The sequence below is a fragment of the Malus sylvestris genome, chromosome 5, assembly GCF_916048215.2.
Source record: "Malus sylvestris chromosome 5, drMalSylv7.2, whole genome shotgun sequence".
Lineage (NCBI taxonomy): Eukaryota > Viridiplantae > Streptophyta > Magnoliopsida > Rosales > Rosaceae > Malus > Malus sylvestris.
The window spans coordinates 11,797,099-11,818,393 of record NC_062264.1 but is presented as its reverse complement, the minus strand read 5'-3'; the positions used below and the strand labels follow the sequence as shown (position 1 = coordinate 11,818,393).

General features: G+C 37.5%; 2 protein-coding genes and 2 long non-coding RNA genes across 5 annotated transcripts; 3 read left to right on the top strand and 1 right to left on the bottom strand.

The window, feature by feature from the left end:
- The first annotated feature begins 597 nt into the window (after nt 1–597).
- LOC126623767 (uncharacterized) lies at nt 598–1,606 on the top strand. The gene is made up of 2 exons (XR_007623873.1): nt 598–730; nt 1,409–1,606. It is a non-coding gene; the product is annotated as an uncharacterized LOC126623767 (long non-coding RNA).
- A 1,939-nt stretch (nt 1,607–3,545) lies between these two features.
- Nucleotides 3,546–11,393, bottom strand: LOC126623762 (laccase-11-like). Of its 2 annotated transcripts, XM_050292747.1 has the most exons (8): nt 10,975–11,393; nt 10,799–10,885; nt 10,608–10,704; nt 5,587–5,738; nt 5,246–5,490; nt 5,023–5,151; nt 4,014–4,937; nt 3,546–3,889 (listed from the first exon to the last, which is right to left on the bottom strand). In XM_050292747.1, the coding sequence occupies exons 4-8, from the start codon at nt 5,598–5,600 to the stop codon at nt 3,759–3,761; spliced, it is 1,443 nt and encodes a 480-aa protein (XP_050148704.1). In that variant the 5' UTR covers nt 5,601–5,738; nt 10,608–10,704; nt 10,799–10,885; nt 10,975–11,393; the 3' UTR covers nt 3,546–3,758. The 2 variants fall into 2 exon arrangements, with proteins under 2 accessions (XP_050148704.1, XP_050148703.1); XM_050292746.1 differs by lacking the exons at nt 10,608–10,704; nt 10,799–10,885; nt 10,975–11,393 and adding an exon at nt 5,825–6,141.
- Nucleotides 11,394–16,568: 5,175 nt separating this feature from the next.
- On the top strand, nt 16,569–17,617 carry LOC126623766 (uncharacterized). The gene is made up of 3 exons (XM_050292750.1): nt 16,569–16,720; nt 17,205–17,414; nt 17,528–17,617. The coding sequence occupies exons 1-3, from the start codon at nt 16,634–16,636 to the stop codon at nt 17,567–17,569; spliced, it is 339 nt and encodes a 112-aa protein (XP_050148707.1). The 5' UTR covers nt 16,569–16,633; the 3' UTR covers nt 17,570–17,617.
- An 8-nt stretch (nt 17,618–17,625) lies between these two features.
- On the top strand, nt 17,626–18,732 carry LOC126623768 (uncharacterized). Its single transcript, XR_007623874.1, has 4 exons — nt 17,626–17,694; nt 17,804–17,854; nt 18,150–18,293; nt 18,403–18,732. It is a non-coding gene; the product is annotated as an uncharacterized LOC126623768 (long non-coding RNA).
- Nucleotides 18,733–21,295: the final 2,563 nt, after the last annotated feature.

Below are 21,295 nucleotides of genomic sequence, written 5' to 3'. Positions count from 1 at the left end.
CTGGTTCTTCAACATAACTAACATCCGGACTTACTTCCAGCGGCTCTAACTGAATAACATGAGAGGGGTCTGATACATATTTCCGAAGCATAGAAATATGGAAAACATTGTGAATCTGAGATAACTCCGGTGGCAACTCCAATCTATAGGCAACTGCACCAATTCTCTCCGTAATCTGATAAGGACCAATATATCGAGGACTCAACTTTCCTCGCTTACCAAAACGAACCACACCCTTCCAGGGAGACAACTTCAAGAATACAAAGTCACCAACCTTGTACTCCCGATCTTTGGAATGTTTGTCCGCTATGCTTTTCTGTCGGTCTTGAGCTGCCTTGAGATTTCTCTTTATCAGCTGGATGTTCTCATTGGTAGTGTCTACAATCTCCGGTCCCAACAATACTCGCTCGCCGACCTCTGCCCAACACAACGGCGTTCGACACACTCTCCCATACAAGGCTTCATAAGGTGCCACATCAATACTCGAATGGTAGCTGTTGTTGTATGCAAAACGGTCAACGTTGACTTTTTGAGTTGACTTTTCGGGGTTTCGTTCAGGACCTCTCCTAGGCTAATTTCGATGTCCTGGACCCGTTTTTGAAGTCCGTTTTCCCAAATTCAATCGTTTGAATAGAGTTTGACCAAAGGTACTCCTTTGTGTGAATAGGTGCAATTATTAACGGTGATTCTGTTATACCTTCTTGGTATAGCTTTGCACCGTCGGCGTACGGTGAGTGGACCCCTTCAAAATCATGTTTTAACAATAGAAATGCATACATGAAAAGCATGATTTAATACTTATGTTTTACGAAGTACTTTATGAGATATATGCTTACTGAGGCTAGATTGAATTATTACTATTTTTCCTATAACCCATGTTCTTATAGAATATCCGATGGATGACGATATGATATTAGAACATGTTTAGAACACCTCTTTGTAGTATAGATGATGGATGACTTTATACTACGAAGTTGTTTTTCAATATGTTTATGCTCAATGGTTTTGTACTTACCTAGTGGTCCTTTCCGCTACGGGACGTAGGGATAGATTCCGGTCCGTCCCGGGCGACGGTTTGGTGTTGGCATAGGGCCTGGAGTGTGTTTCCTCTGGCTATTTAGCACAGAGACGGGGAGCCGGCATGGGGCCTGTAGTGTATTTTCCTCTGATTGTCTGTTCAGAGACGGGGAGCCGGCATGGGGCCTGCAGGTTATCGGACAATTCACTAGTGTTTATTACTTATACAAGTTATGAATTTGAGATATTGCACGGCATGCTAGGTTTCGGAAAATCTATTTTGATCATGATATATATGTTTTCATAAAACCTGGGGGTTAGTATGTTGATAACTGTTTTATTATATTTATATCAAATTGGTCCACTCATGTTTGTTTTGCGCCCCCTTCAGGACCTACGAACGAGGATTACGATATAAGCTACGAGGCCTTTCCCTACCAGTGATCCAGTGCTATACTTCTTCTGCTTCGACATCTTTTGTAATATAGCACATCTCTATCTTAAATTCTGTTTGTACTCTGTAATAGACGTATGCTCTGACATTATGCGTTGATCCTAATGTTGTTAATTAGAAGTTGATTTGGTAGTATTATTGTGGCTAGTCTTGCTGCCTGTTTTAGCTTATTTATGAGTTTTTACTTAAATTAATGGCTTTCGTCACCCTTTGGGTGTCGGCCAGCACGTGATCATCCCGATGTCACGAGGACATCGGGATCGGGGCGTGTCAATTTACCAAGTCAATTTAGGATTATGTTTCCTATTTTATTTCAATTTATTTGGTTTCCTAGTTTGATTCTAAGACCTTTTACTAGGAGGATTTTATTTAGAGCAGTATAAATAAGCCTTTCGGCAGACCTAGGGTTGGTCGTCAACGTACACAACATTAGAGAGAAGAATTTGGCTAGAGCTTAGAGATTTTCGGACTTTATTCTACAAGTTGTTTTCATTCTTTTTCTATTTCAATACAATTCTTTTGATTTTAATTATGAATATGCGTAGCTAATTCTCTTTGATAGGGTGAGGCCATGATCCTTAGCAAGAATACGTAGTTTAATTTTAATTTTCTTATGAATTTATGCATGCAAGTTTTGAGTTGTAAATCATTGTGCTTTAAACTATATGTTTGTCTTAGTAATTCGTGACCATTAGGATATTTAGAAAAGTAATTTGATGCAACTTTGGAGGAGGTCTATCCCTAAAATTGACTAAGGCTTCTTGTGGTTAACATGTGTAGCTACTTAGGATGGACGACGCATCTTAGGAGTTAAATGGTTTTTCAAAAGGTTTTCACAAAACTTAATGAGTCTTGCATGTTCACATTTGATCTGGACGCCACAGACGAGTTGCATGTTAGATATGCGTTCTATGTTGGAGGTTCCAAGTAGGACATACTATAGGAAAACCTAACCTTCAAATTATGCATGTGTAATTCGTAAGGAATTAGAAGAACTACGTAGGATTGTTAGGGTGATGGCAGAACCCTATTATTTTCTCATTTTGAATTCTAAAAATTGTTCCCTTGTTCTTTTTTCTAAAAATTGCAGATTTTAATTAATTTCGTTTTTCTTAATTTAGGTCATTAAATCACCATTTTCCCATCTTTGTTTTGAAACAATTATATTTTGGTTTTTCATAAATTTTTTAAAATAATCCCTACGGAAAACGACCTTACTTGAGCCGTTTATACTACAACAACCTTGTTATCTTGCAAGTATTTTGTGTGATTTTAACCTCTTTGCGTAGGTACCTAAAAATCCTATCAAAGGTCATTATAGTATATCTCCACTAGTCAACTATCATGCCTCATGCGAGAGGCCTTGTAGGCAAGATCGTAAACTTGAGAAATATCGGAGCCATCATAGTACTTGTAAGCAACAGCATCCCACACTTCCTTCACCATTGGTAGTCAGAGAAAATACCCAATTAGATTGGGTACCATAGAGATTGTTAGCCAACCTTTCACAATGGCATTCTCTATGCCCCACTTAGTGAAAGTTGGATCATCAGTAGGGGTTGAGGATTACTTCCAAACAAGTATTTCAACTTGTCTTTACCAGCAATAAACATCTTGACAATCTAGGACCAAACTTCATAATTGGCACCGTTAAATTTGATATCAATCGATGTAGCGTATGAATCGTGATGGATGATATGTGTTACAACTTGTGGTAGAGTCATCGGGTTCATGGTAGGATCGGGATTATTAGTGTTTAGGGTAGTAGTAGTAGGTATAACATCGGTTAGGGTGGAACCAGTGATGGGGATTTCACCATGAAGAGGCAGCAGATTTTCCATGAAGGCTCGAAATTTTTTTGAAGGGAACAGGCAGAGCAGAAATCTTAGGATCTCTGCTCTGATACCATGCTAATTGAGGGCTTATATGGGCTTTCAATTCTTGATATCATTCTTCTCACAAAGGAAGCAAATATATAGTACGAACTTGATTTACAAGGTAAGAATATGCAACAATATTTACCCTAATTATACGGACTCAAACTGGAACAAATCCTCCTAATTACACGCGAAAGTCAAGTCACTCCAACACTAAATTCACATTTAAAACAATCCGATACACATTACATTCTTTTATTGGTCTTAGAACAAGAGTTCTGCTTGTAGAACTCCTGCACTTCGCAGTAATGTTTGCAAGAATTTGTCAGACAAAAGGCTCAAAATAAATAATAGTTCATTTTCTTCGAGAAACCCAAATTTGAGTTCTCCCAGTACGTATGTGCATTGAACTAACAAGGTGGAAGGTCTTTAGGTGGAGGCAAGACAGAGTGATCAGTGTCTTTCCCATTTTCCACCACAAATGCAGTCTTCAAACCCCAGCTGGTATGCAGCTCCAAATGACAGTGCATGAACCACACACCTAACGATGATCAAATGCCGTTCAAAAGAAATTAGTAAAATATCTAACAATAACAAATAACTTGCTTAATTAGTAAATTTGAAGTTTCATGCAGCACACTATTTGGTTGTGTCGATGTGTTTACCTGGATTGTCCGCCCTGAACCTTATCGCAGTCCAACCACCGGTGGGAACTCCGACTGTGTTTCTTTCAGGAGGATCCACCAAATTATACTTAGCCGGGTCGTTCTTGGGGTCAAAGTTCCCAATTCCAGAGCCAACAACAAAGAAATTGTAACCATGAAGGTGGAAGGGATGAGACTCCACTGTGAGGAGATTGGTGTCTTGTAGCACCAACTCTACTGTTGAATTGAAGGCAATCTTGCTAAGCCTGGTGCCTTGTTTAGTTCCAAGGTTGGCTGTGAGTGGAGCACTAGTGTAATTGAAAGGCGTTGGAGGGTGGTCTGGGAAATCTGTGGTAAATATTCCTGTGGTGTTGAAATAATGAGCTTGAAGCAGCCCAATCTGTGGCATCACAAAAGTGATATTGTTTAAAGCAGCAGTGAGGTGTGTTCCATTCAGGCAAGTAGGGCAGGGGTTGATTCCTAAACCAATAGTGTAAAAAAGATGTCGATCAACTTTGAGAGGTACATTGGCTGGGAACTGAGCTGTGTTTAGACTTCTTAGCTTGCCATCGTAGCTTAATGCGAAAGCAGTGTTATTGACTGCTGGAAGTTGAGGAAGGATTGGCCATACATAATTTGGGATGCCTTTATATTGTAGTATAGCAGTGGCAGTTTTGTTGTCAACGGAAATGGGTGCATCCATGAATGGCCTGGCAGCCATGAAATATCTGTTGGGCACTTGAGTTGCTTGAACAAGAACATTCGCAGTCTGGCCCGGTGCTATCAGAATTGCTTGGGTTGTAAATGGTTTGGTATAGACCGCATCAATTTCTACCACTGTCAAATTGTGGCCAGCAATGGCGAAGAATAGCTCATCATTTAGTGCAGCATTAATGATTCGTAGCAGGTACGTCTTTCCTTGTTCAACATCTAATGCATAGGTATCTGAGATAGCAACAAACCAGAAATTACAAGAAGCATCTCGAATATCTGGTGTCTAAGAATCTCTCTTTAGAAGGAGCTGGCTTACGTTTTTCAGAACATGGAAACAGAGGCCCTGGCTTCCCATTGATGGTGTGTGCATCTGACATATCTGGTGGCAATCCAAGTAGGTTCCCTTTCTTAACAACCTCTTCGACGTCGTTGTTCCACCATTCTCCTACAGCATTGACGAGAAACAAAACAATTATTTTCTGCATATAATCTGAATTTTTCTACATGTATTTCAAAAACTTGTGGTCGCACTCTCCCACCTAAGACAATGTTAGCTTCACTGTAAGGCTGAGGAAATGGAAATCCACCCTCTTGTTTCGGCAAGATGACAATCGCTCCGTAGACAGTAGCTCTTAGCCAAAAGATGTGAGCATGCCACCAAAGTGTTCCTCTTTGCCCGGTTACAGTAATATTGTAGGTATAGCTGTTCCCTGTTTTGATAGGGCATTGTGTGATGTAGGCGGGCCCATCTGCCCACCCATTGCGATATTGCTTCAGTCCATGCCTGCAAAAATCCACCAAATTGTTCATCAGTACAACCCAAATGTTCGTATTAATCATGCTAAATTAGTCAAATAAATTCAAATATAAATGTTCATACCAGTGAATTGACATGTTATATTTTGCATGGTTGGTAACATTTATAAGAAGTGTATCTCCTTCTCTAGCATAAACTGTAGGTCCAGGGAACCTCCCATTTACTATAACAATTGGCTTCGAATGGCACAACCTGCTAACATTCTTCACTTGAACCTGAAAATGAACGTATATGATCAGTAAATAAATGGATAAATAAACTTATAGTCTGCATGTTAAGGCTGCCATTACGAATTGCTCACATCGAATTGGTACTTCTTCAAAGCAGCTTCACCCGGAGTTAAAAATAACCCAACAAAGCATAAGTAGAGAAGACCAGAACCCCAGCAGAAATTGTTGATTTTCACCATTTTTTTAGACCGGATTGTTCGTATGCAACGGAAAATTTTGTAGGGATCGGACATGATAGAAGGTCAAGGTCTAATGGTTTTATAAGGCTGGCCCAAGTTCTAAAAAAATTAAGCATTAGATAGAGGCCGTACAGGTTGCATATGGAAGCTTTGAAGCAAACGACTGATGGGGACTTAGGACTCTGGTGTTATGAAAAATTGAGTTGCTGAAGACCTTAATTAATCTTGTTACTTTAGTGCTTGGGAAAGTATATTTATAAGCAAAGAGAGCTATATGTGAATCCAAACAAAGCTCTCTGAGCTTTAACGTCAAGAAAATGGTTGCCTTCAAGTGTATTATATTTCTTGTTAATATATGCACTTCCTCATCTTCTGGGAGCATCATATTGATTTGTTTGCAAGCATACAACAACAACAACAACAAAGCCTTTTCCCACTAAGTGGGGTCGGCTATATGAATCTTAGAACGCTCGGTTTTGTGTCATGTCTAAATAGGAAACTTCCTCTTATTCTACAGTCTAACATATTATGTTGTTAAAATTGTTAATTCGAATTCGAATTGTTAGATTAATATAGATCCAACTATAAAGTATACGTAGGTGGTCAAAATTTAAATCTTTTAGTTTAATGTGAAAAATCACAAGAGCTTTCCATTTAATACGGGAAGGGAAACAAGAAGAACCTTGCTTCTAAGCCTTGGAATCAATTGTTTATTCCATATTTGGTTATACTGCATGCTTATTGAGGACAAAAGCTTGCAATACCATCTAAAAATGGTAACTGATCAACATATGGTTGGTGACTAGTTGTTTGGTAGGAACATTTAAACATTTCACCCTATTTTTCTTGGGTTGGGTCACTTCTCGAGCTCCTTAAAAATTGTTGTTCATTCTTATGAAAATTCCTGGATCCGACCTTGCAACGGGAGGAGCTCTCATCGTCTCATGTGTGACATTGTAGTCTTAAATGTTTCATAAGTTGTCCACTGCACAGTGAGTAATAGTAGAAGATGAAATGTTTTTCCACTTAGCTTGTCTTACAGCCCAAGTTTTTATGTCTTACAGCCCAAGTTTTTACCACTTAGCTTGTTTCCCGTACAAACTTATGACACCATTGCGCCAACTCTACTACTTTCACACCTTTCCTTCTCATCCATGATTCCTGAAAATTTAGGCCTCTTTTGGTATAAAAGATTTGATTGGAATTGATTACTCTCCGAATTCCAAGGAATATATTTTGACTGTAGAGGGGAATGCTTTTTCATTTTAAGGGATTAAAAGATGATTAGACATGAAGAGGGTTTTTTCCATCTAGGGGACGATTGGAATTGATAAGTTTTCGTCATGAGTAATTATTCTCCTACATCTGGGTTGGTTACAATTTTTTTTTTCATTCTTTAAACATACTTTAGAATAGTGATCTCTTTATTTATCCATTCTAATTCAATCATCTATAACAAATGAGCTCTTAGTTTAACCCACCAGTTGGGAAAAACTTCCAAGACTTGGTTCAACGAAGAATTGATGATTTCAGAGTAATGGATTTGCCACTTGCAAGGAGGGAAGACTTCATTCACATTAATGACAGTTGGACAAATGCAATCAAGAAAGCTTGTCTTTTTTGAGGGTGTAGAACAAGCCCTTAGGGCTTGTTTGATATAACTATTTTGTTAGCTTTTAGCTTTTTTGTGTGTGCTTGAGATACGTATGGAGAAAGTGTATGGGGCCGGGGCAAAAAAGATGAAGAAGAGTGGAAGAAGAAAGCTAAATTTGGAAGAAATGCATAAGAACTGGAAAAAATGAAAACTGAAAACTGAATAGTTATCAAACAAACTTTTAGTTTGTAGGTTGGTGGGGACGTTCGTATTTTTTTAAGGAGACACTTTGGATGCGGTCCTTAGCTATCAATATTCTTTTATTGAAACCTTGTCTGTTTTTAATTTTTTTTATCAAAGTCCTTGACATTAATGTAATAATGTAAATTACTATAGTTTTAAATTAAAAATTAAAAATTGAAATTTGTATTTATTTATATTAATGAGATTTAAAAAAAAAACCCATAATTTGTGGGATTAAAAATAATAAAATATAAAGTATACTCTCTATTATATTGTGTGTCTATATATACATATATATATATATGTACACATATATATATATATATATATGTACATTCATCTAAATTAACAAAAAAAACATATTGTACCAAAACAAAACATGGGTACATTCTTCAAAACCATAGGAAAAAAAAAGATATTAGGCTTAATAACATTAGTAAATTTCTTCGATCAAACTTGACATTGATACATTCTAAAAAATCTATAAAAAAGAATGTACCCATACAAGTTAAATGGATTAAAAAAAAAATTTTTAATGGATTTTATATTGAAAAATTGGGTTCATTTTATATTAAAAAATGGTACATTTTACATATAACAAATTGGTACATTTAAGATTAAAAAAATTGAAAATTATATGAATGGGTACATTTAAAATTAAAAAATTGAGAATCTTTTTATTAAAAAAAAAAAAAAAAAACTAATGGGTACAAACTTGTTCTAATTTTTTTTTTTAATTTTGGAAATGTTTGAATTGAAAATCAATTAGGAGTTTAATAGAGGTGTGAGTATTAAAACCCTAAATCAATTACTAATTTTTATTTTAAAAAATTATGTAATAAACATGTAAATTCATTATCACATTAATGCTAGGGACTTCAATCAAAATTTGAAAACTAATGAGGTCTCAGAGAATGAACAATAGTAACTAGGGACCAGATACTAATTTTTTCTTTTTTTAAGTTAATGTAGTCTAACTACAAAAGTAAAATCTCATGGACAAAGGTTCAGGACCTTGCAACTGGCAGGTTGCAACAACTTGCCTTCATGCATTAGCACCTGCTCTCCCGTTTGTCTTGCCTTCATCATTGGCATCCAATCTGTCATGGACAACAAATTTTTTCCATTCGAAAAAACTAGTTTTACCATTAATCTTTCTTAATAAAACATTTTTATACAAGCAACACAACACTACAAAAAAACACATTTCCAAATGAACAAAATTAGTCGGCAAAATGACATTTCGTCGCCTTAAGTTCTGTTCGAAATTTTTTTGTCAAAGGTCGTTGCGCGAACTTCCGTCCCACGAAACTTAAAAATTGTCGAGCAAAAGCACTTTTGCCGACTGATTTCCAATGACAGTTTCGTCGACACTACTACAAAATTAACTATAATTGACAGTCCAAAAACCGACATGAAAACATAATTTCTATCGGATAATAGGTAAAAATTTGACATAAACTCATGCAATGTCGGATAAAAGAACCGACACCAGTGCTAGCGTCACGAAAAGGCTTTTGATATCGGTTAGTCCCCTTAATCTGCCACGAAAAAGGAAAACAATATAAAATAAAATAAAGGACAGTAGTGTTGGATAAAAGTGACATTGAAACTCACGTCAGATATAGGCGACATTAAAAAAGGATAGTAGTGTTGGTCCTAACCAACACCACCTAACTATTTAATAAATAAAATAAACAACCATATTGTCGGCCCTAACCAACACCACCTACCAATTCAATAAATAAAATAACAACTAAGCGACACCACAAACTATTAATAATAAAAAAAATAAAAAGTTTCCTACCATAAGTGTCACATCCCAATCCGCATAGTAATATATTGTCCGCTTTAGGCCACACCCTCATAGATTTGTTTTTGGGCTTCCACCCAAAACGCGTCTCACTATAGGGAGGTGGGCATGTACATATAAGGCACATCACCTACTCTCCCCCGGGTGATGTGGGATCTTACAATCTTCATAGTAAGATATTGTCTGCTTTGGGCCACGTCTTCACGATTTTGTTCTTGGGCTTCCACCCAAAACGCGTCTCACTATAGGGAGGTGGGCATGTACATATAAGGCACATCACCTCCCCTCCCAAAGACGATGTGGGATCTTACAATCCACCCCCCTTAGGGGCCCGACGCCCTCGTTGGCACACTTCCTGCCGAGGAGTGGCTTTGATACCAAATTGTCACATCTCAATCCGCATAGTAAGATATTGTTCGCTTTGGGCGATGCCCTCATAGATTTGTTCTTGGGTTTCCACCCAAAACACGTCTCACTATAGGGAGGTGGGCATGTACATATAAGGCACATCACCTCCTCTTCCTCGGGCGATGTGGGATCTTACAATCCACCTCCCTTAGGGGTCCGACGTCCTCATTGGCACACTTCTGGCCGGGGAGTGGCTCTGATACTAAATTGTCACATCCCAGTCCGCATAGTAAGATATTGTCCATTTTGTGCCACGTCCTCACCATTTTGTTCTTGGTCTTCCACCCAAAAAGCGTCTCACTATAGGGAGGTGGGCATGTACATAGAAGGCACATCACCTCCCCTCCCCCGAACGCTGTGGGATCTTACAACAAGTAAACAACACCATGAGCTATTGAGGAAACACGATTGTTGTCAGCGGATCTATCACTAATGCATTCGAAAAAAAAAGAAACAAAAACATGTCATTTATTTAGTTTGGAGGTGGATTTTTCTTTTGTTCTCAAAGCAAGTCAAGTTCCAAATGGTCCACATGTATCTTCAAATGATACATGCATTCCATATCCATTCACACACGTTGCAGATCCAGCAAAATCTCAGCACAGATGAGCGTATACCTTTCAGATCCGAAGATGTGTCAGTTGATAATTTGTTTGCCTTTGGATCTGCAACTTCAACATTTCCTTTGTCGAATATACCCTAGGTTCGAGTGTCCTACACAGACAATGCAGAAATATGAGACATGCCATGATACATAGCCATATTTTTTAAGATCAAACTTACAACATGTACAAACAAGGTTTCTTACCTTTTGTTTGCTTGGAATTGTGATTTAACCAAGCCACTCCTTGCATTTCCCTTGTGGACACCAGATCAGCCATTGTTTTGCTCACAACTAGACACAAGGAGTTCACATTCATATACATACATATTTAATGCACACCGAGCTCACATCTGTGAAAGGAAACCAGAAAAGATTATTACCTTTCTTGTAGATTAGCTGAGATTGGACTTTTGGGGACGAGTACTATGATTGTTGGACCTCTGCATCTTTCTTAGGTTGTATCTGCAGCCGCTGTACATGTATCAGCAACGGATTTTTTTACCCTTTTTGTTTCGGATCTGAGCTGTTGGAATGTTATTATGCCTTTTCCCATTATTTCTTTAGCAGATCCAGAAACTCATACACAAATCAAACTAACAAGTATTAGTTTGCTTCTTATTGGAGCTTAGATGTGCCTACATTTCCATGGCAAACTCGTTGGTTTTGGGTTTTTGCAGAGAAGAGTGAGTAATGAGGTGCGGCTAGGGCTTTTCATTATAGGGAAATGAGATGCAGCTAGGGTTATGATATTAAAGGCAGAGAGGGCTGAGCGAAATGAGAGAAAGGGTTTTGATATTATTGAGAGAGAGGATATATAAAAATACGAACCTGTCGGCTACAACCGAAAGGAAGTTTTAAAATATTTTAAAATAATTATTAATGTCGGGTTTAAGCAACACAATTCTCTTTTTAACCGACATTAACTTTATGTCGATTGAAAGCGACACGATTCTCTTTTTATACAACACCACCATTTAAAAAGATTAAAAACTATATTGGTTATAAGCGACATTAACAGTCTATGGCGGTTATAAGCAACATAGACAGTTTATGTTGGTTATAACCGACAGTAATTCCCACACCATTTAAAGTGCCCGTCTGAAATGTCTAATCCGTCACTATATTATATAAAACCGATACCAACTGCTGACTCAATAAGCCACTTTTGTAGTAGTGCGAGGAAAATTGTGTTGACCAACTTTGCTTTACAAACCTTACATGCCCGACCAAATTTTTTTATCGAGCAAAGTTTTATTTTGTCGAAAAAATAATAAAATACATTAAACCCGACTAAATTTTCACCGGGTAAGCTTTATGATAAAAAAAAAATTAGAAAAGACTAGCTTGTCGACAGCCTTCGTCAAGCAATAGTATTTTATTATTTAAAAAAATATATTAAATTATGTTTAATCTAAAGTACATATTAATAAAACACTTATTGTTAACCAAAATCCTATAAAATTACCAGTTTAACCTCTAATTAAAATTGAAAATGAATAAGAAATATGGGCATAAATGTAATTTTACACAACAATAAATTTGCTTTTTTTTCTTTCTTCAAAGCCTCATCTATATGTTTCTAACATATCTCTAATTAAAAACTAAAAAAAATAAAAAATAAACCTCTCTTCCCACCCCCAGATTCTCTATCACTCTCTTCCTCTCTCCTCCTACTTCAAAAACAAAAATAAAAAAAATTTCACACACCTTGTGTGTGGCCATATGCTAGTTTTATTATATCAATCTCACAAGATATCACAATATAAAAAATAAGGCATTTTATTACTAAAACTAAAATGTTAGTACAATTATACTAAAAATGAAAAACAAATTTATGCTCACTAGCGCATTGTCTCTAAGATGTCCAACTGGTTCATTTTGGAAGAAGTCCATCTCTAGAAATTATAACTTTTGAAAAGAACCACAAAACTAGTGTCACTCGTTCGTCCTATGCTCAAAACCATTAGGTGGATGGGTCAAATCTCCACCATGAGTTTCAGAAGTCTGATAGTGGTTGCATAGCTTGTACTTCCACTCGATGAACATTGATTCCATAGCTTGTACTTCCACTATATGAATTCTAAAAAATGGGAGGTTAACAAATTAAAATTCTAAACCCTAGGACGACTTTGGATACAAAATGAAATGGATTAGACTCAGAGATATAAGTGGTTCTCCCCTCAAAACTATGCTACGTCCTTTGTGGTACTTGGATCTATATTAATTTCAAGACTCAATAAAGCTTGGCTAATACATCATCTCTTCTCTTAGCTATCCGACCCCAACACAGGAGGTCTTCATCCCTTTATATATGCCCTCAATTAATGAACACATTAGCCTTGGGTCACCCCAACTTGGCATTTAATGCACCACCTTCGTAGTCTAGGATGCAAACCTTTTTTACCTATCTACCTGAAATTTGGCAATGAAGTGACAGGTCCTCAGTTTGAATTTAACCCACACTTGCGTCCCTTGGTCCATTTATTAGTGCAAAACCAACATTCTCTCTCTCTCTCTCTCTCTCTCTCTTTCTCTCTCTTTCTCTCTCTCTCTCTCTTTCTTCCTTTGAATTTCATCAGGGACAATTTCTTAATGGCTAAGTTACCCGATCTAGGAATAGTGTGGGGATTAGTGGTGGATACTACAGGCTGTGATTTAGGTAAGGAGTTGGTTTAGATTGACTTCCTCTAAGCTTAGTAATCTTAGTATCTAATTGCACAACAATAGCAGTGACCTCATGTACAATAGTAGGTTTCAACAATTTCACATCAAATTTGAGCTTTCTTTACGAAACAACTCATAAGCAGCACATGACCAACATCATGAGTTCTATTTACTAAACACCTAAACTCAGAAATATAGTTTCCAAAAGTACCTGGTTGGCATAACATGAATAGAGCTTCAACACTGTCTTCAAATTCCAGAGGCCTGAATTCTTTGTAAAGTTCTCTTGTGAACTCATCTCAACTAGGCAATGTATGCAAGCTGTCCATCCAATGAAACCACCACAATACCTCACCATCCAGATGGAAGGAGGCAGTAAGAACACGGTGAGATTCAGGTGTGTTGTAGAATAAGAAGAATTGCTCCGCCTTGTAGATCCAAGTCAAGGGATCATTACCCTCAATGAATCGAGGAAATTAATGTGCTAAGACCACTGCAGACATGGAGATTGACTTCCACCATTATAGGTAGGACTTCGAGGTTGCTGAATATGCTCGATTTCCTAATGATCTGGAACATCAGAGATTGCAGAAACCGAAGGGCCACTCCTACGACCTCGAAATTGAAGCTCATGACGAAACTGCTCAAAATAAACCCGGAGCTTAGTATCCAACGTATTAGAGACAACTTCATCGATCAGAGAGGGCAAGGAAGCCAAGGAAGCCATGGAAGCTTCCAGGGAAGCAACGCGGTTGTAAAACGAGTAGTGGTCGTATGACGGGGCATGCACGGAAGGGAAACCAGGGCTGGAGGGTGATATACCAATAATAAGTACCAAATCCAGAGGTGGTTCAACCTCAACCTCAACCTCATCTTGCAAGCAGGCCCGGCCCAGGCCCAGTGCGGGCAAGACGACTGTCTGGGGCCCAAAAATATTGGGGGCGCCAAAATTATTAGGGTGATATATTTATATATGTTTTTATAAGAGTATAAATTTATACAATTTGGTTTAGTGACAAAGAAATTTAACTAGAACTGGTGGTTTTGTTGTTTAAAATGAATGAGGAGGTCTTAGGTTCAAAACACCATGTGTGCTTATTTACATTCCAATTTTAAAAAATTTCTTTTCATAACAATACAAATTTATAAAATTTGGCTAAATGATCAAGAAGTTTAATTAAAAGTAATGGTTTTTGTTGTTTAAAATTAATGAGAGGTCCTAAGTTCGAAATGCTATGTGCATGTTTATTTTTTTCAATTTTTACAAATTTTTGTTTGGTTGTTAATTTATTTACTAGCTAGTAACTATGTGGGTTGCTATTTTTAAATATTCATTCCAATTCAAGTCTAATCTTCAGCAAAGAGTAATGCGCAGACTAAAATTTTAGACCAAATTTGCAAATAATATTACGTGTCATCAAAATGTTTAATTTAGTGTTCATTCATTACTTATACATATCCTTAAAGACTCAAAAACATTAATATTTTTTTAGTCTTATATTGACGAGGTTATTAAATAAGAAAAAATAACTCACGATTTATACAAAAACACTTTAAAAGTTCAGATGGAAAACAAAACTCATAATTTATCTACTTCTAAGCCCGAAGTTTTTTAGTTTCCTTCTCTTGATACAAAATAAATTAATTATTCCATATTTTTAAATTATTGAATTTGAAGTGTTTTTCTAAATATAATTTTATTGATGTTTTACGTGTGAAAACAAATATTTTTTATATGAAATGAGGGCACATTTTTTGACGTCGCCCCGGGCCTTAAAAATCTCTGGACCGGCCCTGTTTGCAAGTTACAGAAATGGAGGTGGAGGAAGGAAGAAGAAGAACGGCACAATTTTTGTAAAAATGTATTTAATTATTTCTTAGTGTTGGAAGAGAGTGGCTTTATAAACTAGCTCATTACACATGTGTGAATTGCCACATGGGCACAAATACATAAAAGATTATATATATATATATATATATATATAAAGGGACGGAGCCACTATGGGCCTAGAGGGGGCGGATGCCCCCACTCAAATTTTGTTTGGGGTGCAGAAAAATTGCACAATTTTGCATTCAATGACCAATCCTAATTAAAATAAAAATCAAACCCTATATGTTAATTGGTATCAAGGGAAATGTGCTAAGGAGACTCTTCCAAAAGTGGACATCTCCATGAACTTTCCGTCACCTCATGTTTTTAGTACAATCCCCGTACCAGCATCATTAAACATTGTGCCAAAAAACATGAGGTGATGGAGAGTCCCGCTTTGAGAGGGTCTCCTTAGCATTTCATCCTTGTATATATATATATATATATGTGTGTGTGTGTGTGTGTGTGTGTGTGTGTGTGAAGGTTGAGTCCTACAGAGTAAAGGAGAAAAACAAGAGTCCAAGGCATTTCGATCGGAGTAGCGGCAATTCCTATCGATCCGAAGGAATTATTTTTCTGTTATTCTTCACTCACTCAGCTCCTTGTTATTTCCTATGCTTTATATTTATATACACATAAATATGAGTATGACGTTTATTTTTGGATGGAGCGGTGATTTCTCGATAAGCTAATAGCAGTGATTTTTAAGGGCTTTCCGTGCAACATTAGAAATTGAAAACATTAGGAATTTGCAGAAGTATTTTACATTTTATCACCAATTTATTTTGGATATATTACCAGCTATTCAGTCGGCTGTTGCGCGACTACGGAAACCTCTGAAATGTAACTTTGTAAAGGTAGGCTGTAATTTTGTTTTCTATCCATTTCTTGCTGCTGTACTAGTTAAATGTCCCCCGTGCATCTGCCACGTCGGCAAAAAATGGGCTAGGCATTTGTCATCATGTTATCATTTAATGGTCAACTTATCAGATTTTTTAACGATTGTATGAACTTGGTACGAAACAGGAGTCATTGTATGAAATTGAAAAAATTAGTTGTTTTATCAAGTTGAAATTGAATGAAACGTTGAGGGAGTAGACTGTAGTTTACCCTTATAATACATACGTTTCCTCTACAAAAGCATACGAACCGATTTTATTTCCTTGTGAGGAAGTTCACGAAGTCTAGACTTTTCTCTCCAGTCCACAAATTAATTATGTGTGAGAGAATTAAATTGGCTTGGCTTGTTATGAGGGTGTACAGCTTAAAAACAAATTGGTTCTCTGCAACCTGTCACACATGCATAATTTGCAAAACAACCTCTGACTATGCATATATTCAAAGGGCCTCTCTTGTTGTTGCTTCACAGGAAAAGGCTTGCAAGTAGATATCTAGACAAGTTTAGTCCTCTTATCGTCGGTTGCGGTTCGGCTAACATGAGCTCCAGATTGAGAACAGCTTTGTTGGTCATCTTATGTTTAAGAAAACATGACTGCAGCAGAGTCATGGCGACTACTACTCCAGGAGAAGATGACATGGAATTGGAAAGACAACTTCAGAGTCTTAACAAGCCTATCGTCAAAACCGTTCAGGTATTGTTGCATATATGATTCAATTTAATGTTTAATTTTTATAATCCAAATAAAATAAATCTTCGAACAAACGGCAAAGTCTACACAGGATAGTAGATTTCACATACGTTTTTTCCATCCGAACTCATCCTTAACTCGTCTTTTATTTAATCAATCCAAAGACAGAAAAACCGAAATCACTTCCCAACTGCTTTTCTATAGAAAAGAAAGAAGTTATCTTTTACTTTTGAATTGTGATTTTTCTAATTTTTGTGTCAAAGCGTGGAGATGACGTTTTTGATTGCATAGACATTTATAGCCAACCTGCACTTGATAACCAATTGCTCAAGAATCACAAAATCCAGATAAATTAATTAATTCATCTTTTCCATTCTTTCAATGTTCCTATTTCTTTGTTGAAAAGAAATTAGTTATGAAAAATTTTAATTACAGTAGCTGTGCCTCTTTTAATCCTAATTACATAATTTTTGGATAATTTATGCAGCTGCGACCAACTTCATTTCCAGCTGAGACTCAAAAATCAGCTCCTGTGATTGATCCGATATCCGAAACATTGTCTAAAATGGAAGCATGCCCTGAGGGAACAGTTCCTATACCTAGAACAACAAAGGATGATTTAGTAATGGCCAAAAGTCTTTCACATCAAATGTTTCGCAATGCCGCAAAAAATAATGCCCTTTCCCCGAACACTCATGTAAACACTGATCACTACTGATGCCTTGATCAAATTCGTGTACATTATATAATGATTTCTCAAATATCTGGTCTAGACCATCTAATATCTACCACATTTCTTGTGAGACTCAGCAAGTGTTTGTTAGAATAAACCAAAAAGCCGGCGTCGCATAATATGGAGTAGCTGGGATCTGTTCGATTTACAAGCTACCCTCATCGCCGGATTGGTCCAGCACTCCAATGTTTGGGTGGAAGGTGCTCCGCAGGGAAACTATAATGTTCTTATTGCTGGGGTGATGGTATGTACATATATGTGATACATCTTTAATTTCTAAACAGCAATCTGTGATTTTCCAACTTCTTTCTTCATCTAGTATAAACTCATCAAAATATGTCATATTGTCATAGGTGTCACAACCAATAAACAGCGATGACATTCCTCAATTATTTGTGTATTGGGTAAGTTGGTAATCTTCATTTTCTCCTTTCCTTTCCTTCTTCAAAATATGTTTCCTTCCAAGGCAGTAAAAATCATGTAAAATGTTTTGTTAGCATACAAATGCTTATGTTGCCAATCATATGCTTAAATTGTCAGACTTTTGTGAACCACACATGTAGGCAACAATCAACATGACTTATTATTCACATTCACAATCGTACAATGTAAAGAAGTACAATCCGGCAGAAGAATACATTTTCCTATGAACTACATATATTAGTGTACGTACTCAACTTCGTCTTTCTGAACATATAGGCAGATGGAGATAAGACCGGGTGCTTTGATTTCCTCTGCCAGGGGTTTGTACAAACTGACCGGACAACTGGTCCGAAAAACTTCTCTAGGACCAGTATCTAAGTTTGGTGGAGATACATATGATGTCGGATTGTCAATCTACCGGTAATTGTTTGTGTTGCTTTTCAATGTTGGAATCATGCAATAAAGTTGTTATTACATTATATTTTGCTAATATTCTTTCATGTAAATTTCTTTTACTTTGAATTCACAGGATCCAGTATCAGAAAATTGGTGGCTTCAGATAGGTGCAAAATCGAATATTACAGTGGGGTATTGGCCAAAGGAAATAGTTCCTGGCTTACTCAATAGGGCTGAAGATGCGGGGTGGGGAGGCATTGCCATGACTAAAGAAAACGAAGACATCCCTCCGATGGGGGGTGGTCAATTCCCCGATGGTTTCTATGATCATGCTGCTTATTTCAAAGAAGTTCGTTACATGCTGAAGGGTCTTGAACAAGTGATTCCCACATATTGTGATTCTTTTACTGAACATGCAGATGGAACAGGTTGTTATGCCTTACAAAACGATAAAGATACATGGCTCGAGGGTTGGCGTTATAGATTCCTCTTTGGAGGACCTGGTGGTAATTGTGGAACTTAGAATGAATGTACAGACTTCATTTTATGGAAGAAAATAAGACCTGCTATGCTTGTATTATACAAATGCCGAATAAGATCAATTTGCTTGAGGAGCCCCTCGTACGAGCAACACGAGCAACAAAATAAGAGTTTCCATGCATTAAGATAGGAAACTCAGTTAAGTTCTTTAATACATAAGAAGAAGAGCACATTTTTGCTCACCAACCATAACCATATAAGCGGCAGTGATGCTCATTATCCCATCCATTCCCGGTTAGATTATAAGTTGTGGTAAGTAAAAATATAAGGGTTGGAACCAAATCTGCGCACCTCCATAACCGGTGGTTGAGCACAAATCCGTACAGTCTGGAGCAACCTGCAAAATAGCAAACAACTGTGAGCAAACCTTGGTCGGGGAGGGGGGTTTGTGCCAAAGGCTTTGTGACAGTCAAGTTAGTGAATGATTTGAGACTCAAGCAGTGGGCAAGAGAATTCAGGTGTATAGATTGCATTACCATAGATGAACCCTAGATGGGTGTATTTATACTGTGGGAGAGACCATTTTAGGATAGAATCCTTGATCTAAGCCGAGAGAATCCAAGAGAGTATCTAGTAAGTAGATATTGTATCCTCTTAGAAGTGTGATTACTTGCGGCGTACGCCTATCCCTAGATTGTAGGGACTCCAAGACATATAGGATTTGATTGAGTCCATATTTGGATCAAATAGCATGTCTTGAGGAACAAGCATGGTCATTCAGCTGAATCGCTTGGACTCCACCTATTACCCCGAAGCAGAATGATGGTGGCATCCTACTTCGTCTGATAAAGCTTCGCCCAAAATTGGTGAGTCCATGACCAGACTTCTGAAGTAGCAATATTCGAATAAGCTTTTACTACAGCCCAGGAAAACCATGGTCCCACAATTGCCCCTAACTATTTGTCAACATGTTCCCCTTGAGGATTGATTGTTACTAAAGACCATGTCTTTGAAGATAAGTTGGAATATTTAGCGTTTAGTCTTCATGAATGCGAGGTGACTTTTAACTTTGACGTGACATCGTTTTAGATTCAAGCGTCTATCTTCGTGCAACGTGCCATAAAACTTGCAATGATGAAACATCGTGTCCAAAATTTGCGCACACGACACAAGAAATTTCTTCTGAAATTCTTTGCCTCTCCCAATCGTCAGATCAATTGGTCCAAAGGGAGTCGGTCTAGATTCAACGGCTAGATGACCTGTTCAAACTGTGTCTATATATCATCTAACCTCTCTTCATTCTTTCACCATAAACCCTCATTGTCAAAAAAAGCTCCAACTTTTATCCGTACCTATTTCAAAATTCTCTTAACTTTTTTTAATCTTTACCCAATGGTGTATTCGAGTAAGAAATCCAAATCGATCAGGGTCTCTCCATACAATCTTCCTTTAACGAGAGTTCGTAACCAAGAAGAGGGTGAATCTTTTGTTGAAATGTGTCGCGACATTCTGAACAATTGCAATGTCTGGTAGGAGCCTGGCCACGATATTTATGCTGATCTACCATGATTGCGCATTTGTTTTCCCCTTTCTTCCTTTCTGAAGGGCATTTTGTTGTGTTACGACATTGCCATTTACAATCTTCCTCCTGCCGCCTTTAGGCTTCTTACCTACTTCGAGTTGCTTAATTAGTGGTTAGGGGCTAAGTTAGATATCCCCGAGTTTAGGATGTTGCATAACATTAGGTCGTGTTCGAACAATCAGTATTATTTGGCTGCCAGAACTAGCTTTGCTTGGGAGACTTATATATCCAGGACATCCCTTGTCATGACAAAGATTGGTTTGAAGATACACTGGTTGTTGACGGAGCATAGGTAAAAGACATTAGCGGAGTTCGGATCAGATCTAGCCTTCAAACCATTCCTAACTTCAAAGACAAGTTGCTTAAATTAGACTGTACCGTGCAGACTTGATTCACAGAGCAATACAAATTCTAGCTATTTATCTTAACTAGAAATGACTATTCTCCACTGAGTGCTTCATTGACTGGGGAAAGGATATCGATGCTTTTCATTGTTCTAAACTCCTCCAAAGGATCCGAAGTGGGTTAACGCTCACAGTGTCTATAGAAGGTCTCGTTCTTTTAAACCAGCGACTGCACTATGACCTGTCCCAAATAAGCAGAAATATCCTAGAAGCTCTTTTTCTCGTCCAATTATTGTGACTCCTCAGCCTCAACTGACGATTAGTGACACGTCTTTCAAAGGTCTTGGAGGGGAAGAAGAAATCCTTCTCCAAAGAAAAAGACGTGTGGCTGCTCTTATGTCACCAAATCCCAATGTCTTTGCCCCTACATCAGTGGCAGATAAGCTGCCTTCTTTAATTCCTTTGTATCCTTCGGTGGTGCTGCCTCGTCGTCGGAGTTGGAGTCTCATTTTGCTTTTTTTGTTCTTCAACCGAGTATTCATCTATGTTGAGCGAAGTTGTTGTGTCCTCTATTGCATTGGCGTTAACTTATGTCCCTCAATCACGAGTGTTTCTGGATA

Excerpts from the sequence above, each read along its gene's own strand:
- LOC126623762 (XM_050292746.1), bottom strand. The coding sequence starts at position 5,986 with ATGTCCGATCCCTACAAAATTTTCCGTTGCATACGAACAATCCGGTCT. Across the intron at positions 5,739-5,824 it reads TGAAGAAGTACCAATTCGAT|GTTCAAGTGAAGAATGTTAG; the intron begins GTGAGCAATTCG and ends GTTCATTTTCAG. Across the intron at positions 5,152-5,245 it reads TGAAGCTAACATTGTCTTAG|GAGAATGGTGGAACAACGAC; the intron begins GTGGGAGAGTGC and ends TCAATGCTGTAG.
- LOC126623766 (XM_050292750.1), top strand. The coding sequence starts at position 16,634 with ATGGCGACTACTACTCCAGGAGAAGATGACATGGAATTGGAAAGACAA. Across the intron at positions 16,721-17,204 it reads CTATCGTCAAAACCGTTCAG|CTGCGACCAACTTCATTTCC; the intron begins GTATTGTTGCAT and ends TAATTTATGCAG. Across the intron at positions 17,415-17,527 it reads CCCTTTCCCCGAACACTCAT|CAAGTGTTTGTTAGAATAAA; the intron begins GTAAACACTGAT and ends TGTGAGACTCAG.